Consider the following 23,358-nt stretch of genomic DNA (forward strand, 5'->3'; position numbering starts at 1 on the left):
GTGTGGTGAGCGCCACCAGACGACCGCATGCGCACTCCCGCGCGTGCTGACGTTGTGGTCAACGACGACCGCTCGCAAATCCGTTGTGCTAACTGCAACCAAAACCACACAGCGAACTACAAGGGTTGCCCCACCCGCCTCAAGTACCTGCAGGACTTGAAGGCCAAAAAGAAGACGAGTCCCGCCGGCAGAAGCAACCTTCCGAAGGTGTCTGCAGTTCCTGCGCCTGCTCCCAGGCCACCGGGTGGTGACTTGAGCCAGCTGCTCGGCAGCATCGCGAATCCTGGGGTCTCGTACTCACAAGCCGTGCAGGGCCAGCCCGAGTCGTCAACCTTGTTCACCGTCGAGGAGTTCATGTGCCTAGCCAGTGAACTCTTCACTAGGCTTTCGAAGTGCCAATCGAAGGCCATGCAATTCCTCGCCCTCAGCGAGCTCATCATCAAATTTGTTTATAATGGCCAACCTTAGCTCGCTGAAGGTGTTGAATTGGAACTGCCGTTCCATCCGCAACAAGGTTGTGGAATTTTTCCACTTCCTTGAAACTCACCAGATTGATATCGCTGCAATCACAGAGACCTGGCTGCAGCTCAAAAACTCAATGTATCATGAGCACTACACTATTGTGCGTGCGGATCGCGAATCGACGGAGGCCACCCGGGGGGGAGGAGTGGCACTTCTGGTGCGAAACGGCATCGACTTCTCCAAGCTGGAAACCTCGACCCGTGCAATCGAGTCTGTTGGGATCACAGTCAAGACGGACCCGGCACCAGTTAACATCTTTGCCGTCTACTACCCCGGTTCTCCTCGCAGGGCAGCGCTCAGCCAGCTTCGACGCGATATCCGCCAGCTCAGCAGTATCGATGGGCCATTCTTCCTGGTGGGTGACCTGAACGCGCGACATAGGATGTGGAACTGTGCCAGGGCCAACAAAGCAGGGCAAATCCTGCACCAAGAGTACGAGTCCAAGGACATCTACATACACGCTCCGGATACTCCCACCCGCTGCCCCGCTGGACGAGGGAGGCCTTCCACGTTGGACCTGGTCATCTCAAACAACCAGGTGCAGATGTCGAAGCCGATAACGCACGTTGAACTGTCGTCGGACCATCTGCCGGTCACCTTTACGATTGACGTTGATGTTCCAGTCGCCCCGGCTGGAAGACTCGTGCGATGCTTCGACAGAGCGAACTGGAGCACTTTTGCTCGCTCGATCGAGCGGGAGGTCGACCTTAACGCTAGCTGGATCAACACTCTAGATCGCTCGGAGAAAATCGACGACGCCATCGACAAGTTCACCGCCATCCTCAAAGCTGCTGAGGAAGCCGCTGTCCCTTCGCGTAGGATCCTACCTCAGAAGAAGGACATTCCCGACGAGCTGAAGCTGCTAATCCGGCTGAGGAACGTGCGGCGTAGACAGTTCATCCGAAGACGGGACCCGATCATCGGTGCGGTGGTGACCCACCTGAACAACGTCATCAGCACCAAAAGCGCCGAACACCGCTACAAAAATTTCGGCTCCTTGCTAAGGACGCTGGACAACGGCAGCAACAAGTTCTGGAAGCTTACCCGCAACCTCCGGAACACGGTCAAGCACAGCCCCCCGCTGAACGTCAACGGAGACCTCGTAGTGAGCCCTTCAGCGAAAGCCGAAGCGCTCGCGAGTGCGTTCGCCGCTGCACACAACAACGAGCAACCAGGTGATCCCGAAACATCGGCCGCTGTGGAGCACGCGCTTGGCCACATCCGAGCGACAACGCCTCCCGTGCCTCCGGCTGCCCTTGTTAAGCCGAAAGAGGTCAAGGCGATCATCCGCACGCTCAAAAACCGGAAGTCTCCAGGGCAAGACGGAATCCGGAATACGTGCCTCAAGCAGCTGCCAAGAAAAGGGTTGGTCGTCCTGACCAAAATCTTTAACGCTTGCCTGGCCTTGGGCTACTTTCCGGCTCGTTGGAAGCACGCAAACGTGATCGCCATCCCAAAGGCGAACAAGGACATAACCAATCCAGGTAACTACCGCCCGATCAGCCTTTTGAGCAGCCTGAGCAAACTCCTGGAACGGGTGATCCTCGCCCGGATAAACCGTCACCTGGAGACGGAGCAACTCATCCCACACGAGCAGTTCGGCTTCAAGCCGGGGCACTCAACGGTGCACCAACTCGCCCGTATCTCGGAGATGGTGAAGCGCGGCTTCCTGGCGGGGAAATCGACCGGCATGATCCTTCTCGACGTCGAAAAGGCCTACGACTCCGTGTGGCAGGACGCCGTGGTCTACAAGCTCTTCCGCTCAAACCTCCAGCTGTTCCTGGTCAAGATCGTCGAGTCGTTCCTGACGAATCGGTCGTTTACGGTGACGGTGAATGGCGAGCGTTCTTCCGTCCACAACATCCCCTTCGGCGTGCCCCAAGGATCAGTGCTGAGCCCGACTCTCTACAACATCCTCACCTCCGACGTGCCAATGATCGATGGAGTGTCGTACGCATTTTTTGCGGATGACACTGCATACTTGGCATCGGACAAGGACCCGAAGATCGTAGTCACCCACCTACAAGCGGCACAGAACAACCTCGAGGAGTTTCAGCGGAAGTGGCGCATCAAGCTGAACGCTGGGAAAACCCAGTCCATCTTCTTCACCAGGAGGCGTGCTGCTCGGCACCTTCCCCACAGATCGATCAGCGTCAACGGCCAGCCTGCATCGTGGGACGACGAGGTCAGGTACCTGGGTGTGGTGCATGACAAGAAGCTGAAGTACGACAAGCACGTGAACAACATCATCGAGAAGGTGGATCGTTCCACCAAGGCGCTCTACTCCCTGCTTAATCGGCGGTCGAAGCTGAGTATTAAGAACAAGTCGCTCGTGGTCAAGTGCATCATCCGTCCAATGCTGACCTACGCTGCTGCGGTCTGGGGCAACTGCGCCAAATCGCACCGTAAGCGACTCCAGGTGAAGCAGAACAAGCTGCTCAAGATGGTGCACAACTTGGACCCGTGGTACCCGACCGACGATCTACACGAGCTGGCCGGCGTCGACACCATCGACGCAAGCATCGAAAAGGCAACGAGAACCTTCAGGACTTCTTGTGGGATGTCAACGAATCCGCTCATCGAAGCACTCCTCCGTCAACAACTGTGATATTAGTCTTAAGCCAAACATAGATCTAGGGTTTTTTCTCAAAATTTATTTTCCCTAAAAGAGCACGCAGCTAGCAACATCTAAACATAGAAACATGTACCCTCCCTGTAAAGGCTTATGAATTGATCTCAGTTGAAAGGTTCTCCAAATCTCTGAATTGCAAATGTAACATCCTGGAGCAGAACTGTTAAATTCTAATAAACACCAATTGAATTGAATTGAAAATAATTTTCCATTTGGCAAATAAAAAATAATAATTTAAAAAAATGATTAAATTTTCAATCACCGTGGCGGCGAATTCCGAAAAGGAGTGCGTTCGCTAGACTGGTCAGGTCGATGAACCTTGTGAGCGTGCCCCATGAAAGCTGCGAACGACGTTCGTTTTTGTCAAAACCAAGGGGTAGCGAAGAAACCGCCATCTTGGAAGTTCAGATAACAAACACTGAGAATCAGTATTATACATATTACTTTGGTAACACGAAGTGTGTTATCCTGGTTAATGTAAGGTACGCACTTCGGAAGGAACCGGTCAAGAAAAAAATCAAATGGGCAGCAGCGGCAGCGCAAGCAAGTCAGAGAGGGTGAAGAAAAGCCCCAAGAAATCGCTCCCTCTCCTTTGTTCTGCTGTTCATAAAGCTGTTTCTTGACCCCTTCCCTTCCGATCTGCATACTAGCCTTAAACTCCATAGTCCCATGCAAATGTGTAAAACCAAACTGAAAAATGTTTAATGCCGATTCTCAGTGTACGGGCGCACTGTTTGATTGACCAAAAGAAAAAAGCAAAAAAAAGGTTAATGGTAAGAACAAGATTGTACGTCAGACCTGGACGCAAACGCAAAATTTTGCGCCCGAGTTTGCGCCTGTCATCATAGCCTGCCAGTTATCGACCACTGAACAAAGCAACCCCTGTAGATTGTTCGACTGACAGTTGTTGGAAAAATCGAACTGGCACAGCGTTCTGCGTCCACCACTGCGTCGAACGGACAATCTTGTTCTTAGCTTAACAGAAAAATCACTTTTTCGATATGAATTTGCAGCCAATATTGGGATGAAATCTCCAAGGATATGATAGAATTTGCCATCAGCAACACAATTCACGTGTTTTTTTCAGATATTTATCGTTTGAATTGCGGCAAACAATGATTTGTTATGCCCAAGTAACCATCCAGCACTAAAATAAATCTTAAATTGGTTGGTAAACAGCATTCGCCCGCTCGTCAGTCATAAAACAGCTAAGGTTTCTGCAAATCAGCTCTAAAACAACTGCTCTGAGAACAGCTGGAATAGAGCTGATTTACAGTGGTCACTAGCAACACTGTTATTATTTTTTCTAAAAATCTGGCATCACGTCTGCCATTTTGAGTGAGAGTGAGAGAGAGTGAGCGGGAAGGAAAACAAAACAATACAAAGCTCTCGCTCACTCATAGTGAAATCAATATGGAAATATCACAACTGGGAAAATCTGGATGCCTTCTTTTACTATTCTAGTAAGTACTACACAAGATAATTAGTTTTGCACCATTGATAAATAAACACATATTTTTCAGGAATCAACAGTTGTATAATGGAATTCCAACATTCCAACGACGGTGAGGAAACACCGCCCGTTGAAATCAGAATCTGGCATTGGCAGGTACGACGATCCAAGAATTCTACGCTGACATAGTTCGGATTTGGAGGACAGTTCGTGGAGCCCCAGATGCAGGTACGAAAGCGAGTTCCGTGTTTAAGGCTAGTCTGCAGATCGGAAGGAAAGGGGTCAAGAAACAGCTTTACGAACAGCAGAACAAAGGAGAGGGAACGTTTTCTTAGGGCTTTTCTTCACCCTCTCTGACTTGCTTGCGCTGCCGCTGCTTCCCATTTGAAATTTTTCTTGACCGGTTTCTACCGAAGTGCATATCTTACATTAAAGTTTGTGATAATTTTACAGTGCAATGCCAGGTGCAACGTTTGAATATTATCAATAAAAAATCGTTTTGAGCATAAATTCGATTGAGTTTTGTTTCTTCAAAGAAATTTATTTACTTTTGTATCCGAAGGGTGGACATTTTTACAAAGGTTTGGTTTCGAATGTTTTGCTAGAAGATGGCCCCGGCCTTGAGGAACATTGTCTAAGTAGAGTCACTGGTGGGCAATTGGACTCGCAATCCAAAGGTCATCAGTTCGAATCCCGAGGCGGATGGGAGCTTAGGTGTAAAAATAGGTTTGGATTGTCTCACCGTTCAAGCCTTTGGACTCCTAGTTTCGAGTATGAATCTCGCATTAGAAAACGCCAAGGCAATACTTTAGAGCGAACAATTTGATTTTGATTTGAGAATCGAATCATTAACCTGCTAAGCATATGATATTTTCTCTTATATTACGCGCTATATTAACCACTTTTGTTAAACAAATTCTTTTATCATTTATGTCTTAGTTTATTTTCAATTTTTTTTTTAGGTTTTATTCTGACTTTTTTTGTGCAAGATGTGCTAGACTTCATCGAAAGTGAATCCTTAATTGAATCACTGTTGACTATTTTAGTTCAAGTAAATAAAAGTGATTCAATTCCATATTTGTTTCAGTTATTGGCTATGATCCTCTTGTTCAACAACAGACATTCCTGTACAATTTTATGAAAGTTTGATTGTTAAGTGATCGAATGCAACATCTTGCCGTAGCTTCACTGTAACGATCCACTTTGCATAAATGGAGCACAAACGCTACCTGGTGTAGGCAATCTCTTGTGTACACATTCTTATAGCAAAATATTTGTCTTTTAAAGTTGTTGTTTTCGCCGTTCCCCAAAAAAAGCACAGCCATACATACTAACACAAATTGATCCCACTAACAGACTGACCCGACGGTCCAGAAATACTTCCGAGAGAGCAATTTGAGGTGTGTCATCTCACAACAATGCCGACGACGACTACAACGCGTGGGGTAGATTAAATTTGTCCCGAGATGGTGATAAACATGTACGCAGATTTTCCGTACCCAACCCCTCAGGCCGTCCGGCGTTTTCTGCATCATCGGCGTTGTTGATAAGGTGAGATCTGTTGCTTTCTCCCACCTCATTGTACTCCTGATGTCCACAGAGGGAGGCCTGTTGATAAGCCAAAAGCGCCGCCGGTCTTTAAATGTGTTTCCCAGCGAACTTAACGCCGGGCGTTAATAATTTATGGTACGATCCCGAGCGCTCGGAGAGTTTCTCGAAATGATAAAAACCGTCCAACAGGTGCACGGACAGCTCAGATCTGGACTGGATAGAGCAAAGGGAAGTGAACCAATGAGGAAAAGTGCAAATTATAAATCTATTTTTAAGTAATTGTGAATCTCTTAGCAAAAAGTGCTTTCAAAACAGTCATCATGAGCAGTGCAATGGAAAACGCCATAGAAGTAATTCCTGGTTAGTATGTCTAGAAAACGTCTACACGTTTGAAGAGAATTTTATTTCCAAAAATTAGATATCCCATACAAATTTTCATCTTTTTTACAAGCTTTGGAGTTTAGGCGTTAAGCTGACTATGCAGATGATAAGAAAAGGGCTCAAGAAAGCCTTGAATCTTTTCTAGCCTCTTTCCTTGTCTAAATTTTCTAGAGAATGGGGCCAAGAATACCGTGCAAACCTTAAGATAAAATAATAACTTTTTAATTACTTTTAACAGAACCGAAACATGTAAACTACCAACGCAGTATAACACTAGACGATGCTCTCTCGTTGACAAGTTAGTATTAAAAATATACCTTCAACTTGTATTTTTTGACAGATGAACATTTTGATATTTTCAGAATTTGGAAAAGTCAACTATTTCCTCATAATCGTGGCCGGAACCATTCTCGCGGCGGTTCTGCTGGAAACCCTTGGCATAAGTTACGTGATACCTGTTGCACGGTGTGATTTGGAAATGACCACCCAAGAGAAAGGTGTTTTGAGCGCAGTATCTTTCGCAGGTAAGTGGGCGGCCATCTTGGCGGGATGGTTTAATTTCGTTGTTTGAACCAGGATTTGAACAGTAAACACGTCTGGGGCTGTGTCGTGCTACTTTGTCCTGATTTACAATGCGTATCTTTCGTATCTATCCCGCAGGAATCATCGTAAGCTCGCATTTGTGGGGATTTCTGGCGGATACACGGGGGAGAAAGAAAGTTATCGTGCCGACGCTGTTTCTAACGTTTTTCTGCTCGTTTATTTCGAGCTTTTCCACAAACTTTTGGCTCATCACCGTGCTGCGATTTTTCGCTGGGTTTTTGTTAGTTTTTGCTTAAACACACCACATGGAGAGCTATTTAAGAATATATTTCAATCGTTTTCAGCATTTCCGGTTCATCGGCCACAATCTACGCCTACGTTGGGGAGTTTCATAACCGTCGAAATGGATCACGCGCCATTATGGGTGCTTCTTTTGTGTTTGGCATCGGCTGTCTGATGCTTCCAGCGATCGCATATTTCGTCATAAATCAGGAATGGGAGTTCACGATTCCTCTTGTGGGCATGGTTTACCGCCCGTGGCGACTCTTTTTGGTTGTTTGTGGAATGCCAAGCTTAGTTTGCGGTCTAGCGTTATGCAGATTTCCCGAAAGTCCCAAGTTTGTATTTATGCAGGGGAAAAAAGACGAGGCAATCGAGACGATTCAATGGATGCACAAGCTGAATACCAGCGGGAAGGAAGCCAAGCTACAAATAGTCTCGATCATCGACGAAACCGAAGCTCAACAGACTAAGGCTCGCCGCAAGGAAGCTGGTGCGACCAAAGGGTTTGTTGCACTCATGAAACTGATGTGGAATCAAACTGCTCCGTTGTTCATGACGCCATATTTGAACAAAACGGCCATTGTTTGTGTGCTCCAGTTTGGAATATACCTGACCTCAAACGGCATGTACATGTTCTTCCCTTACATTGTCAACCGAATCGCTGAAATCAAAATGGATCGCATCACCGCATGTAATGCAGTCAGATTCATTCCAGAAGAGCTCGCAGCGGTCAACGTTACCGAGGTTCTAGAATGTGACTCTCAAAGCCAAAAGCTAGATATTTCCACCTACGAGCACTCGTTCATTCTGGAACTTATGTACGCGCTGGGCTTTGCCGTTATTGGTTTAGTGATCAACGCCGTCGGAAAGCTACCCATTCTCGTATTTGTCTTTGTCAGCTGTGGCGTGTCGGGAATCCTGATGGTATACATCGACGTCCCGGCGCTGGTGATTTGGCTGTACCTGATTCTACTGACATGTGGTTTCTGCATCAGCGTGGTTAACGCTGCCACCATAGATCTGTTCCCAACGAACCTCAGGTGACCATCAGCATTCATTTTGAATCACAACATTTGCTAACAACGTTTTCTCCTTTCAACTTCAGAGCCATGGCTGTTTGTATTTCCTTGATGTGTGGGCGTGCTGGCAGCGTCGTTGGCGCAAATATGGTCGGCCTGCTGCTGGACTCGAACTGTGAGCTCACGTTCTGGATCTCGGGAGCATCGCTGATCGGATGTGGCGTGCTGTCCTTCTTCATTCCGAACATTTACAAGCGGACCATTACCGAGCCGAGGGTTAGCGTGTCGTCGCGATGAATTTTGAGAGTTTTTCTGCTTAATAATTTTACCAAAAGTCTGATTTGAAATATAGCTTTACGTTTAACTATGTTGCAATAAAAACGTTTAAAATAATATGTCTAGAATACTCGAGTATTAATTTTTAAACATTCCAATAGTGAGAAATCAGCGCATTTAGAATGACACGAGTCGGGGAAACTTTTTCCAGCTACTGTAATTAAGAGCGAGTTTTTCACCAATGTGTAACAGGTCGTATCGAGGTGCTCCGATTTGGATGAAACTTTCAGCGTTTGTTTGTCTATACATGAGATGAACTCATGCCAATTATGAGCCCTCTACGACAAAGGGAAGTGGGGTAAAACGGGCTTTGAAGTTTGAGGTCCAAAAAACCTAAAAAATCTTAAATTTTTTTTAATTCATTCTGAATGCCAATTTTTCCAATCAAATTTACAACTCCAATACTTCTAACTTACGTGAAATTGTCCGAGGATTCCGAATATGACAAAACTGAGACCAAAAAGTGCCGCTATGGCGGCCTACAGGGCAAAAACTAACGTTGTAAAATGTTTGTTATAGAAAAATCGAAAAACTATGAGAAAAACTGCGATTGGCCAAAAAGTTAACACCGTAGGCTTATAGTCCATGTAATTACCTATCTTTTGACCTATAGGAGTATGGGTGTTGGAGGCTGTTGCGAAAAGATATTAAGGTTTTAAAAAAAATCAATTTTTGACAGTAATTTGCAAAAGCTAAGAGAAAAAGTCGAACCAATCCTGGATGTCTATGGCACATTTTGAAGTGCTTCAAAAGACCTTTCGAATGCATCTAAGAGAGTTGGAATTGATGAAGTTTTACGGAAATGCGAGCAATTTTAATATTTTTTAGGTTTTTTGGACCTCAAACTTCAAAGCCCGTTTTACCCCACTTCCCTTTGTCGTAGAGTGCTCATATTTGGCATGAGTTCATCTCATGTATAGACAAACAAACGCTGAAAGTTTCATCCAAATCGGAGCACCTCGATACGACCTCTAGAACAAACCGAGCAATATTTACAAATACTGCCTCTTAAGAGATTCGAGGTGTTAACGAAATATTCGTCCACCTTCTTTTTGAACCGTTCGATCACCAGGACCAATGTTACTTACTTACTCTGACTTCCTAGTCCCCACTGGAGCACATGGCCGCATTGAAGGATTTCCATAGTTGACGATTCTATGCTTGAGCCTTCAGTTTGACGCGTCAACAGCACTGATTTCCTGGTGGAAGCTTCTGCATCAGTTTGTACTCCCTCTTCGCTTGTCTGGCGTGTTTCATGACTCGTTTCTTTTAGAGGAGTCGACCTAGACTTGACCTTGAAGTACTGTTTTAGCGCAGCCCTCTTCCTTACGTACAACTGGTAAATTTCTTCAAATCATCACGGCTTAAAGAAATTTGCCTTCTTGTTCCTCACGGAAAATGATGCTTGTTCCAGAACATCCTGCATCTCTTGATGGTACAGCGTCGTCGGCACAGCGGTGTGATTCCTATAATGGAGTCCAAAAACCTTTTGTTGTGATTTCCGCTACTGATATCTCTGATTTGATCCATATCGCCAGATGTTTGCTTCTAAATACATCGTCCTGCACTCTCCAGCTGACCTTCGGAGCTAGATGCGCAGAGACTCGTTCGTTCGGTAGAGATAATTTGTGGTCCGCGATCAACTTACTCAACAGGGTACCTCTGGAAACCGGACCCCATTCAGGATATTGTGCGTTGAAATCTCCGCCGATTACAATCCTTCCTGTGGGCTGGGTTGGTTCTCCGAAGAGGTCCGTGAGCGGATATTAAGCCTTTCTGGAGGGATGTAGATGGAAACCAGCTTAACAGTATCCCCGCGTCCACTCCTACACAGCTCCACCTTTCTTTACTTCTTTTTGAGATTCATTTAAAGCTTTTAACACAAAAACTTACTCCTTCCTTCAACCAAATCACTTATAGAATTGTGGCACTGGTGAAATTCCTCGTTAAGGGCCAATACGCACCTCCCAAGAAGAGGGGTCAAAAAACAGCAGAACAAAGGAGAGGGAACGATTTCTTGGGGCTTTTCTTCACCTTCTCTCACTTGCTTTCGCTGTCGCTGCTGCCCGTTAGAAAATTTTCTTGACCGGTTCCTCCCGAAATGCGTATACCGCTTAAACTAGTGAACAGAGATTGACTCGTGTCGATTGGCCTAATGCTCTGTATGTTGTTCTGGAGCATTCTCATAGGGTTTTAATTGGCTGCCAGGGATTACTCTGCTGGGGCGTATCCTTTTTCGGCTAATTCTTTGATGTTCAAACTACAATCAAAATTTGGCTTGTTTAGACGTCCGTCCGTCAGTCTTTGCAACTGTTTTCGGAAGAGGAAATTTTGAGCCATGGACGCCTCGAAATCCTTTGCCCTGTAGGTGTTTTCTTCGAATGGAGCACTTCCGTTCAAGCAGTTTTTGCTTTTTTCTACAATGTATTCTTTATGTGAGAACTTCCATTTATACTACTCGAATCCGGTGCTCCATTGCGAGCCCATCGCGGTCACCGAATCTTCAGGTGTGCGGATCCGATGTGTATCCAGATTTTTAAGCGAAGATGGCGTTCGAATGGTGAACGCCCGAAATGTCAAAATCACGAAGTGGTACCAACATTACGAAACAAGTGTGACACGGCATGCAGCCATACTTTTTTTCTAATGTTGGTGCTACTGCGCGATTTTGACATTTCGGGCGTTCACCATTCGAACGCCATCTTCACTTAAAAACCTGGATATCCGTGTCAGATTTAAAAAGTCTGTGTTTGTCTGAACATCACAAAATGTCTGGACACAACTTCAAAAGTCAAATCTGTGTACCGGGCATCCCTGGCAAGCACTCCGACGAAACTTCCGATACGCGAAAAAACGCACCAAACCGTCAACAAAAACCCCGACATTACGAAACTCGAAAACACGCGCAACCACTTTCGACTCAACGCTTTGGTCGTGGCGGCGTGGCGCTCAATTTTTCAAACGAAACGTCACTTTTCCACTGATGAAGTTCGAGTCGGACCTTTTTCTGGACACACCCTTGTCCACCTTGACTCAGCGGAGCCCGTTCTGGTATATACTCAGCTCCTGTCATTCGCGAACGCACTCCTCTCCGTTAAAATGCCAAACTTCCTTCTCGTTCTCGCTTGTGTACACACGAATGCATTTCAAAGTTCTGTTCCTTTCTCTTCAAGAGAAACACTTTTCCCGTCGTCGTCGCGGCTTTCCAGCAAAATCGAAATTCTTTTGTTTTTTCGCTGAATCGACTTTAAATCCGGATTGTGTCCTTCCCGCGTCGCGTTTGCAGGCGGCTTGATTCCAAATATTTGACGTGTTTCGTGCAGAATTGTTGAAATTAGCTGAGGTAGGTGAACACTTTAAAGACTTGCCGATTGTGACGCTCCGTTCGTTCCAGATCTTCCGACCCGAAAGATGGACGAGTGCTGGGATGATGATCCCTCGCTAGGTGCCCCAGCTGTTTCCAACAGCTACGACAGCGGAAGCTACTTCCACAACGGTGGTCACGGCGGTGGAGGCGGAGGCTACGGAGGTGGCGGCGGCGGTGGTGGTGGTTACAATAACCGGGACCGTGACTTTAATCGGGGCGATAGGGGTGGTCCAAACCGACGAGGGCCTGGTGGCCGATTCGGAGGTGGAGGAGGTAGCGGTGGACCGGAAAGCTGCTACGGGAAAAGCACCCGTAAAAGCTTCCAGGTTCAGTCCCGTAACATTCCGAGGATCATTGGCCGGCAGGGGTGTAACATAAAGCGCATTCGGTACGAATCGCGAGCGGATGTGGACATAGGTAAGATTGGGGTGGAAGAAGGGTTTTGATCATAACCTTGAAAGTATACATTATTTGGTTCGAATCTCTCTGTTAGGCAGGGTGGCCACTCAGGTCGGGAATTCGCCAAATCCCGAAAAATATTCGGGGGAAAGTCTGGAATTTGTTTATTATTTAGTCAAGGAGGAGTATTATAAAACTCTAAAATAATTAAATTATTATGAAAATATTATTGACGTAGCCTAGTGGTAACGCGGCCGCCTCGCAAGTGCTCGACCGGGTTTCAGATCAAATTAAAAAAGCTGTCAAAGACAAACTTATGGGAAATTGGACGAGCTTTCCGTTATAAATGCTTACGAGACTGAAAAATCAAGTCTGTCATATATAGAAATTGCCAAATTAATTATTAAAACCGTTGTATCTTCACAATGGTCAATATGGAGACTTATATGTAAAATTGTCTCCTTCACGAAGGGTCTCTAAGGGGTTACATACATGTAGAAAATCACAAAATTTCATGTTACGAAAAATTTATTAAATCAACTTAAACGATGATTTTCAATCACTCCTGAAAGTTTCATGAAGATATTTCATGATTAAACTGAGTAGGGGAAATATACCTTTCTAATCAAACACCTATCTTCGTCATATGGAGAGTTTGATGCTCGATTAAGGGGTTACATACATGTAGAAAATCACAAAATTTCATATTATAGAAAATTTATTGAATCCACTTAAAAGATGATTTTCAATCACTCCTGAAAGTTTCATGAAGTTATTCCATGATTTAACTGAGTTAGAGACGATTTAAGTTCATAATTTTGCCATGCGCAAAGCCAACTGTCTAACTTTCTGAGCGTTTTTCTCTGAACACCAAGTTGATTTACGGGTGCCACGATATCTCGAGATGAGGCGGACCAAATTGACTGAAATTTTGGGTGAAGACTCCCAAGACATGTCCTGTGTGCGTGACGAAACCCGATTTTGAAATTTTGAATTTTCAAAAAATACAAAAATCAAAAATTAGCAATTTTTATATGAAAAACAGAAAAATATTTTTATCTTTTTTTAAAATAAACTTTTTGAATATCGGCCTTCGTCATGCACACGGGACCGGTTTAACGAGTCTTCACCAAAATTTTGAGCCGATTTGGTCGAAGCAATGTTGAGATATAGTGGCACCCGTTTTTTGATACTGCTAACTTCAAATAGCTATATCTCGGCAATGACACAACCAAATGTCTTCAAATTTGTGTTGTTAATAGATGAAAATGTTTATTTTAATGCCCTTAAAACAGATTTTGAAAAAAGTTTCAGTGTGTGCTCAAACCAACCTCTGACGTTTTTGCCGACTTACATGTATGTAACCCCTTAAAGCTCCAAAAATACTATTTAGGCTATAAACTTACCAGCAACAGCACCGCCTCAAGTAAGCACGCAAATTTATGCCACTTACTGGCCAAAAAGATCAAATTTAATGCACTTTTGATCATACTTTCTATTTTGCGAGACCATTTCTCATCATTTTGGTGGCACACACATCCACACGCAAGATCAGAGGTTAACTGCTTAACGAAAGTCGCCATCAATATCTTTTCACTTGCGCTAACGATTTCAAAGCGCTTAAGATATAAAATTGCTTCCAACTACCGGCAACATGTTCTTTTGCCCATTAGTTAGTCACTCACTTGAAAAATAATCCCGAAAAATGTAAATAATTAGCAATCACCATCAAAAAAAAAAAAACAAACGCGCTATAAGTCTTCTGACGTTTGAATTTTGAATACCCATTCCAGTCGAAGGCTGAAGAAAACCGAGCGAGGAGCGAAGGCAAATCAAGAACAAAGGTTGGCCACCAACACCACCAACATGCTGCGCCTTTTGGAGTGAGCAAGTGCTGCCAGAAAACTTTCGCTATAAATGCTACTTTTCGTGAGTGTTCGCTTAAAATTTCATCAATGTTGGCAGCACTAAGCAGACCCAAAAGAGCGCTGGAAGAAAAAAAAAGGAACTAAGCTAAAAATAGGAAAATGGCCCAATGCACTCGACTGATTAGAATGTATTTTTGAAATATATATTTTTTTAATGCTTGTAAAAGTAATAGCATAACTTTTAATACAAGAGCAGTTCTCTAGGATTTCGGTCATTCGATTTTTTTTTGTATTTTTTAATCCGACTGAAACTTTTTTGGTGCCTTCGGTATGCCCAAAGAAGCCATTTTGCATCATTAGTTTGTCCATATAATTTTCCATACAAATTCGGCAGCTGTCCATACAAAAATGATGTATGAAAATTCAAAAATCTGTATCTTTTGAAGGAATTTTTTGATCGATTTGGTGTCTTCGGCAAAGTTGTAGGTATGGATACGGACTACACTGGAAAAAAATAATACACGGTAAAAAAAATTTGGTGATTTTTTTATTTAACTTTTTATCACTAAAACTTGATTTACAAAAAAACACTATTTTTAATTTTTTTTATTTTTTGATATGTTTTAGAAGGCATAAAATGCCAACTTTTCAGAAATTTCAGGTTGTGCAAAAATCACTGACCGAGTTATGAATTTTTAATCAATACTGATTTTTCAAAAATCGAAATTTTGGTCGTAAAATTTTTCAACTTCATTTTTCGATGTAAAATCAAATTTACAATCAAAAGTACTTTACTGAAATTTTGATAAAGTGCACCGTTTTCAAGTTATAGCCATATTTAAGTGACTTTTTTGAAAATAGTCGCAGTTTTTCATTTTTTTAAATTAGTGCACATGTTTGCCCAGTTTTGAAAAAAATATTTTTGAAAAGCTGAGAAAATTCTCTATATTTTGCTTATTTGGACTTTGTTGATACGACCTTTACTGCCGTTCTACGCATAATTGTCCCATGTTCAAAAAAGTGCAACTGAGAAAAACGCGATTGAAATTTTTCGACCGATTTCTGTGTTTCTACGCATAATTGTCCCGTGGTTTCCTATTCGCCCTATGTGTCCCTAATCACCCCAGTTAGCAGTTTATCATCCTTATTTGTGATTCTTTTGCTATACACCAGGTAAACAAGACATAATAATTAGTAAAACTTATGATTCCGTGTAAGAAAATACTTGGTGGGACAATTATGCGTAGAACTTTAACGATGGGACAAACAGACTTGGTGTTGTTTTTAATGAGTTTGCGAACAAAGTACCAGATTTTATGTGTTTTTCTTAAAGTACACATCAAACTAAACTCAAAAATGTCATAAAGTCAAAATCATCCAAAACTGACATGGGACAATTATGCGTAGAACGGTAGTTTAGTTGCTGAGATATTGCAATGCAAAGGTTTAAAAACAGGAAAATTGATGTTTTCTAAGTTTCACCCAAACAACCCACCATTTTCTATCGTCAATATCTCAGCAACTAATGGTCCGATTTTCAATGTTAATATATGAAACATTTGTGAAATTTTCCGATCTCTTCGAAAAAATATTTTGGAATTTTCAAATCAAGACTAACATTTCACAAAGGCCAAACATTCAATATTACGCCCTTTTAAAATGTTTGTCTTGATTTGAAAATTCCAAAATATTTTTTCGAAAAGATCGGAAAATTTCACAATTGTTTCATATATTAACATTGAAAATCGGACCATTAGTTGCTGAGATATTGACGATAGAAAATGGTGGGTTGTTTGGGTGAAACTTAGAAAACATCAATTTTCCTGTTTTTAAACCTTTGCATTGCAATATCTCAGCAACTAAAGGTCGTATCAACATAGTCCGAATAAGCAAAATATAGAGAATTTTCTCAGCTTTTCAAAAATATTTTTTTCAAAACTGGGCAAACATGTGCACTAATTTAAAAAAATGAAAAACTGCGACTATTTTCAAAAAAGTCACTTAAATATGGCTATAACTTGAAAACGGTGCACTTTATCAAAATTTTAGTAAAGTACTTTTTGATTGCAAATTTGATTTTACATCGAAAAATGAAGTTGAAAAATTTTACGACCAAAATTTCGATTTTTGAAAAATCAGTATTGATTAAAAATTCATAACTCGGTCAGTGATTTTTGCACAACCTGGAAATTTCTGAAAAGTTGGCATTTTATGTCCTCTAAAACATATCAAAAAATGAAAAAAAATTAAAAATAGTGTTTTTTGTAAATCAAGTTTTAGTGATAAAAAGTTAAATAAAAAAATCACCAAATTTTTTTTACCGTGTATTATTTTTTTCCAGTGTAGTCCGTATCCATACCTACAACTTTGCCGAAGACACCAAATCGATCAAAAAATTCCTTCAAAAGATACAGATTTTTGAATTTTCATACATCATTTTTGTATGGACAGCTGCCGAATTTGTATGGAAAATTATATGGACAAACTAATGATGCAAAATGGCTTCTTTGGGCATACCGAAGGCACCAAAAAAGTTTCAGCCGGATTAAAAAATACAAAAATTAAAATTGAAGAAAAAAGACCGATTTCGTAGAGAATTGCTCACAACTGAAAATAAACAGAAATGTTCACAAAAAGTTGCTCTACTCGTTGGAGTACTTGGTTTTAGTGAATTTCAAGGAACAATCCAGATTATCCAGCATCATTCAAACACGACCGGCTTAAAATGGGCATATTTCCCCTGAGAGACGATTTAAGCTGAAAATTTTGCCATGCACAAAGCGAACTGTCAAACTTTGCGAGCGTTTTTCTCTTAACGCCGAGTTGATTTACGGGTGCGACGATATTTCGAGATGGGATGGACCAAATTGGCTGAAATTTAGGGTGAAGACTCGCAAGATATATTCCGTGTGCATGACGGAGCCCGATTTTGAAATTTTGTATTTAAAAAAATACAGAAATCAAAAACTGACGATTTTGAAAAATAAAAAAAATTAAAATAACCTTTTTGAACATCAGGCTTTGTCATGCACACGGGACGATTGAGCCGATTTGGCCAAAGCAGAGTTGAGATGTCGATTTACATGTATGTAACCCCTTAATTAATGTTAATATGAGATATGACTCGAATATCCGAAGGTTTGTGCAGGCCAAGGATTGATACCTAAGAGCATGCAATGGCACTGACCTTGTTGCGTGCTCTTCGGTTGACGTCCACGTAAGGAACATCCTGGAAGGAGCGCAACTAACTACATCCGTAGTTCTGTTAGATCATCCGAATTATCTTGATCAGAACAGTATAGCTCTGGTTCCTTGCGAGTGTCCTATTTTCTTACCTCCACGTTGGCTTGGTTTTCATGATGACCTAGCTGGTGGCCTGTGGAAACGGATCGTAAACCTTTGACCACCGCGGGTCAAAGTCGAGACGGCTAAAAGAAAGGGGCGCGACAATGTGGGAAAGGGAAGTAATTTGTGATTGTAGACGGTATTGTTTTGATTCGCAGTATGTTGAGTCAACTGCTGTGGATGTACCAGGAACATCGCATACCGGGGTTTCTCTTCTCTTCATTCTCAGCTACCACCTATCTCCTATTTTTATTTTTGCTCTATTGATTCCCACTTTTTCACTGATTCTTCTATTTAATATCATTTGATTTTGATTTTACTAACTTTTGATTCTCTTATCTCTCAAAGCATTTCCACTCTTTTTTACTAATTGAGACTGCTGTAACAAACTTTGTTTTTTTTCTTAAACATATACTTTTCCTTAATGTACTAGTAATATCAAGTCTATTTATCATTTGCCTAATCTTTTTTGATTTTATTGCGAATTTATTTATTTGAATAATTCTTTATCGGTCATATAAATTATCATTACTTTAATCTAAGCTTGTTTTGTATCTCTATTTATTAACTAATGTCTAATTTTACATCTAATACATCTAGCTTCTCATTTTTATTCTTTAAAATTCGCTCATCATTCTCTTACTATTGATTCTTGATTTTTATAAAATAAATTCTCTTTTACTGTCTATTGTTTTCAATCTTCACCCTTTTTTCAAACTAGTGAGGTTTGAGCCCTTACTCAATTTATGGAATGGTTAAAGGATTAACACAAATATTACCATTGTACTTTTGGTAAACTTTTATAAAATGCTTAGGACCAAAAATTGTAACAAATCACCGCGACAAAAGAAATAGCAACAAATAAACACGACTCAACACTAGGAAAGATTTCAGGAGAAAACAATACACAGTAAATAACAATTAGTTTTTGAATTCAAACTAAAAATAAAACAGTTTTTTGCTTTAATGAAAATTGACAGGCACACTATAAATGGTTAGGCGCTTATACTTACATCAAACCCTACGTAATGTACCACCCCCGGCCGAGTTAAAATGCGTAACCGGAAAAGAAGGTGTGCATGCCTGGCACGAACACTCAAAGCGTGTTCTAGCGTGCTGCTCGTACTGACTCAGAGCAAGGGTGAGATGTAGGTATAAGGGCAGTGCGTGTTCGTCGGGAACCTAGTGCATAAGATCGGTCAAGGCCCGTTCTTACACTGAAAATTGCGAATTGCGAATTTTGTAATTTAAAAATTACTGTATCTCGAAGCCGTTGCGTCGTATCAAAAAGTGGTCAAAGACAAACTTGTAAGAAATTGGACGGGCTCTCTGAAAAAAAATACACTGAAACAAAAATACACGCCACATCTATAAGATTTTTGGATTTTTAAGTCTAAAACTTAAATTTAAAGGTGATGTCACGATTTTTTTTTCGTTCAAAATTTTTGAGGAAATAGCCTAAAATGTTACCAAAAGACTGACAAAAAATGGTATGTCTCTCCTAAAAAAATACAAAGATCATTTACTAAAACTGTTTTTTTGAAAAGTGGTCTAAACGTCAATTTTTTTGAAAACCGGTGGTGGGAATCGATTCTCCAGACAATTTTACATAAAAGTCTCCATATTGACCATTGTCCTATGTCCAAATTTAAAAATGAAAATGATGAAAAAACGTTTTTTTTTGTGGGTTTTGGCAATTTCTATATGACAGACTTGGTTTTTCAGTCTCGTAAATATTTTTACCGGAAAGCTCGTCCAATTTCGATTCCCACCACCGGTTTTCAAAAAAATTGACGTTTAGACCACTTTTCAAAAAAACAGCTTTAGTAGATGATTTTTTTAGGAGAGACATACCATCCTGCATTTTTTGTCAGTCTTTTGGTAACATTTTAGGCTATTTCCTCAAAAATTTTGAACGAAAAAAAATCGTGACATCACCTTTAAATTTAAGTTTTAGACTTAAAAATCCTAAAATCTCATAGATGTGGCGTGTATTTTTGTTTCAGTGTATTTTTTCAGAAAGCCCGTCCAATTTCCTACAAGGCTTCGATATACAGTAATTTTTAAATTACAAAATACAAAAATATTTAAATGCCTTACGCCCTTCTCAAATGTTGTTTTCGAGTACAGTTGGCTCCATATACACAAAAATGGCTTTTATAGGCCTAGGATAACATGTCTACAAAGTTTCATTGAAATCGGAGAGGGTCGGGTACAAAAGTATCAGAAAAATTCCTGATTTTTGAGCTGGAATTGCTCTTTGTAGTAATTCAGAGGTCATACTCAAGTTGATCAAACAAAAACAAGACAACGATTCGGTTCGATTATCCGAAGTGTAATTTTCCGAGGTCGAGTCGAGTCTGGACTGTAATCACAGTATCGTTAAACCGTTTAGTGTCTGAAAGAGCGTCTCTCTTGCAGTCCCCTTCGAGCCACGTTTCAACGACACAAACAGCAAACGCAGAATCGAGGATTTGTGCGAGGACTTTTGGTGGATTCAATAATTTCCAAAAATCGAGAATGTTTTTGAACACTGAATTCCACAAAAGATCCTAGTTTGAGTAATCGAGTGAATTTCTAGAGTGCATCGGAGTTCATAAACAGCTTCAAACTACATTGACCGTGGATTAAAAATTGTTTGAAATAGTTTCATGATGAACTTTTGAAATAAAATTCCTCTTTCTCTTCAGATGACAACAACCCCGGAAATGGCCAGTCCACGATCACGCTAGCTGGCGAACCCGAAAACGTCCAGAAGGCAGAGGACGCGATTTTGGAGATAATCAACAGTGACGGGAGCCGTTCCGGTGGAGGGCCAGGAGGCGGAGGTGGCGGCGGATTCCGCGGGGATAATCGCCAGCGTGATTTTTCCTTTGATTCCCCCCGGCCTAGGCACGCGGAAACGTACCAACAGCAGCAGCAGCAGCAGCCGGTGGTCCGCGAAAAGAGTCCGGAGATCATCGACTGGGACGCGCTCAATAAGCAGTGCGACGCGGCCCGCCAGGAACAGTGGGGCAAGTGTCCCCAGCTGGTGAAACACTTTTACCAGGAGCAGCCGGAGGTGGCCAACATGAGCCCGGACGAGGTGGCCGCGTTCCGATTGGCCAACAACAACATTGTTGTGGACCGGACGTTCAAGGACGAAGGCAAACCGTCGGAACCGATTCCGAACCCGTGCCAGACGTTCGAGCAGGCGTTCCACGTGTGGCCGGAACTGCTGGAGGAAATTCGAAAGGCCGGCTTCGTGAAGCCTTCCCCGATTCAGGCCCAGGCGTGGCCTGTGCTGCTGAAGGGCGAGGACATGATCGGAATCGCTCAAACCGGAACGGGCAAAACGTTGGCCTTTTTGCTGCCGGCGTTTATCCACATCGACGGTCAGCCGGTTCCTCGCGGACAGCGTGGTGGGCCGAATGTGCTGGTGATGGCGCCGACCCGTGAACTGGCGCTGCAGATCGAAAAGGAGGTCCAGAAGTACCAGTTCAAGGGCATTAAGGCAATCTGCCTGTACGGCGGCGGTGACCGTCGGCAGCAGATCAAGAAGGTTGGTGAGGGCGTGGAGATAATTATTTGCACGCCGGGTCGGCTCAACGATCTGGTAAGTGCCAATGTGATTGACATCACGTCCATTACCTACCTTGTGCTGGATGAAGCTGACCGGATGTTGGACATGGGCTTCGAACCACAAATCCGGAAACTGCTGCTCGATATCCGGCCTGATCGGCAAACGATCATGACAAGTGCGACTTGGCCGCCCGGCGTGCGTCGCCTGGCGCAGTCCTACATGAAGAACCCGGTGCAGGTGTACGTCGGAACGTTGGACCTGGCGGCCACTCACACCGTCACCCAGCAGATCGAAGTCATCGACGAGGAGGACAAGTACGTTCGAGTTATGGGCTTCGTGAAGAATATGGGCAAAAACGATAAGGCGATCATCTTTTGCGGCCGAAAGACGCGCGCCGACGATCTTTCCTCCGAGTTTGTCCTGTCCGGCATCAACTGCCAAAGTATTCACGGCGACCGGGACCAAGCGGATCGCGAGCAGGCCCTCGAGGACATCAAATCCGGCGACGTGCGGGTGCTTATCGCAACGGACGTGGCGTCGCGTGGCCTCGACATCGAAGACATTACCCACGTCGTGAACTACGACTTTCCGCGCAACATCGAGGAGTACGTGCACCGGGTGGGACGAACGGGCCGTGCCGGACGGACCGGCATTTCGCTGAGCTTCTTCACCAGAAGTGATTGGGCCATTGCGGCCGAACTGATCAAGATCTTGGAGGAGGCCGAGCAGGACGTGCCGGACGAGATCCGCGCAATGGCGGAACGGTTCGCGGCCAAGAAGGAACGGGACAATCGTGAACGGTCCGACTTTGGCGGAAGGGGCGGTGGAAGGGGAGGTGGTCGTGGCGGCGGCGGTGGCCGTCGGGACAGATGGTAGATTTTACACTTTTTGATCGTTAAACTTAATTTTACGTGAGCGCCTGTCGCTTTCATTCATTTGCGCTCCAAAGAACCTTTTTTTTAATCATACCTCCGGTATTCCTACCGATCGGAACAATTTTTCCAGCCTCACACGACAAGTTGATCTTGATTTCGGGTTCGCAATTGCTAGATACATACTAAAAAAAAGAAGGAACTATTCTGAACAAGACAAGTCCGGCTTTCGGATTAAATCATTGTAGTTTTAGGAAATTCCACAACAATGCTTTTTTTGTAGTGAAGAAAAGAAAAGTATCATTTCGTTCGAAATGATGAGTGAATTTAATTTAGGCAAAGACTTTGAAACTTTGTATGATTTAATTATTGAATAAAACGGCGCGATTTATCGTATGTTACAAACGAGGGTGTTTTCTTCAGGTGAGCGATGACATACAAGTACATACACTGAAACAACTTTTTACGCAGTCATCTCCCATTTTGCCGGTAACATCAACAAACAAATTCTAGAGCAACGCGAGAAAAAAACACAAGCATTTTGACAGCTTGAACTTTTTTGCTTAAAGGCTAGTATGGAGATCGTAAGGAAAGGAGTCAAGAGCTTTATGAACAGCAGAACAAAGGAGTGGGAGCGTTTTCTTGGGGCTTTTCTTCACCCTCTCTGGCTTGCTTGCGCTGCCGCTGCTGCCCAATTGATTTTTTTTCTTGACCGGTTCCTTCCGAAGTGCGTAGACCCCTTTCCTTCCGATGTGCATACTAGCCTTAAAAAAGAAGCTTGACTGATGGTATTTTTACTGATGACGATAAAACACATCATTATCCTCAACTCTGCTTAAATGCTTCTTAATAAGGCTTTCTAGGCCCAGTGAAAAAAATATAATTTAACTCAAAAATGACGAACTCCTCGTCACAGTGTCCTGATGCAAACAATGATCGAGCTGTAGCTGTCATAGCCCTGCGAAGTATGTTGGCTGACATATCGGGCAGTCAGTCAAAAAAAAAACCAGCTAGAAGTCGCCTGACAAAAAATTTTTGCTAGAAAGAGATAGGAAACCTGATGCAAACAAACGTCCAGCTGTCATGTAAACATACTTTGAATGTGTTGGTAAATTTCTGACTAGAAAGCCTTATTTCGACGGTAACATTTCAAAAGGCATCATGTACATTTTGACACTTTCTGGGTTATTGTATATTCTGAAAGTACTTCTAATAAGCTACCTCTC

The 23,358-nt window shown here is 42.9% G+C and overlaps 2 protein-coding genes across 2 annotated transcripts; both read left to right on the plus strand.

Moving 5' to 3' along the window:
• The first annotated feature begins 6,194 nt into the window (after positions 1-6,194).
• On the plus strand, positions 6,195-8,781 carry LOC6037337 (synaptic vesicle glycoprotein 2B). The gene is made up of 6 exons (XM_001847209.2): positions 6,195-6,518; positions 6,778-6,837; positions 6,902-7,063; positions 7,200-7,362; positions 7,427-8,404; positions 8,470-8,781. Exons 1-6 carry the CDS (start codon positions 6,479-6,481, stop codon positions 8,678-8,680), a joined length of 1,614 nt encoding a protein of 537 aa, XP_001847261.1. The 5' UTR covers positions 6,195-6,478; the 3' UTR covers positions 8,681-8,781.
• A 3,067-nt stretch (positions 8,782-11,848) lies between these two features.
• Positions 11,849-22,537, plus strand: LOC6037336 (probable ATP-dependent RNA helicase DDX43). The gene is made up of 3 exons (XM_001847208.2): positions 11,849-12,062; positions 12,114-12,503; positions 20,389-22,537. The coding sequence occupies exons 2-3, from the start codon at positions 12,131-12,133 to the stop codon at positions 22,134-22,136; spliced, it is 2,121 nt and encodes a 706-aa protein (XP_001847260.2). The 5' UTR covers positions 11,849-12,062; positions 12,114-12,130; the 3' UTR covers positions 22,137-22,537.
• Positions 22,538-23,358: the final 821 nt, after the last annotated feature.

This window comes from Culex quinquefasciatus, chromosome 1, assembly GCF_015732765.1.
Source record: "Culex quinquefasciatus strain JHB chromosome 1, VPISU_Cqui_1.0_pri_paternal, whole genome shotgun sequence".
Lineage (NCBI taxonomy): Eukaryota > Metazoa > Arthropoda > Insecta > Diptera > Culicidae > Culex > Culex quinquefasciatus.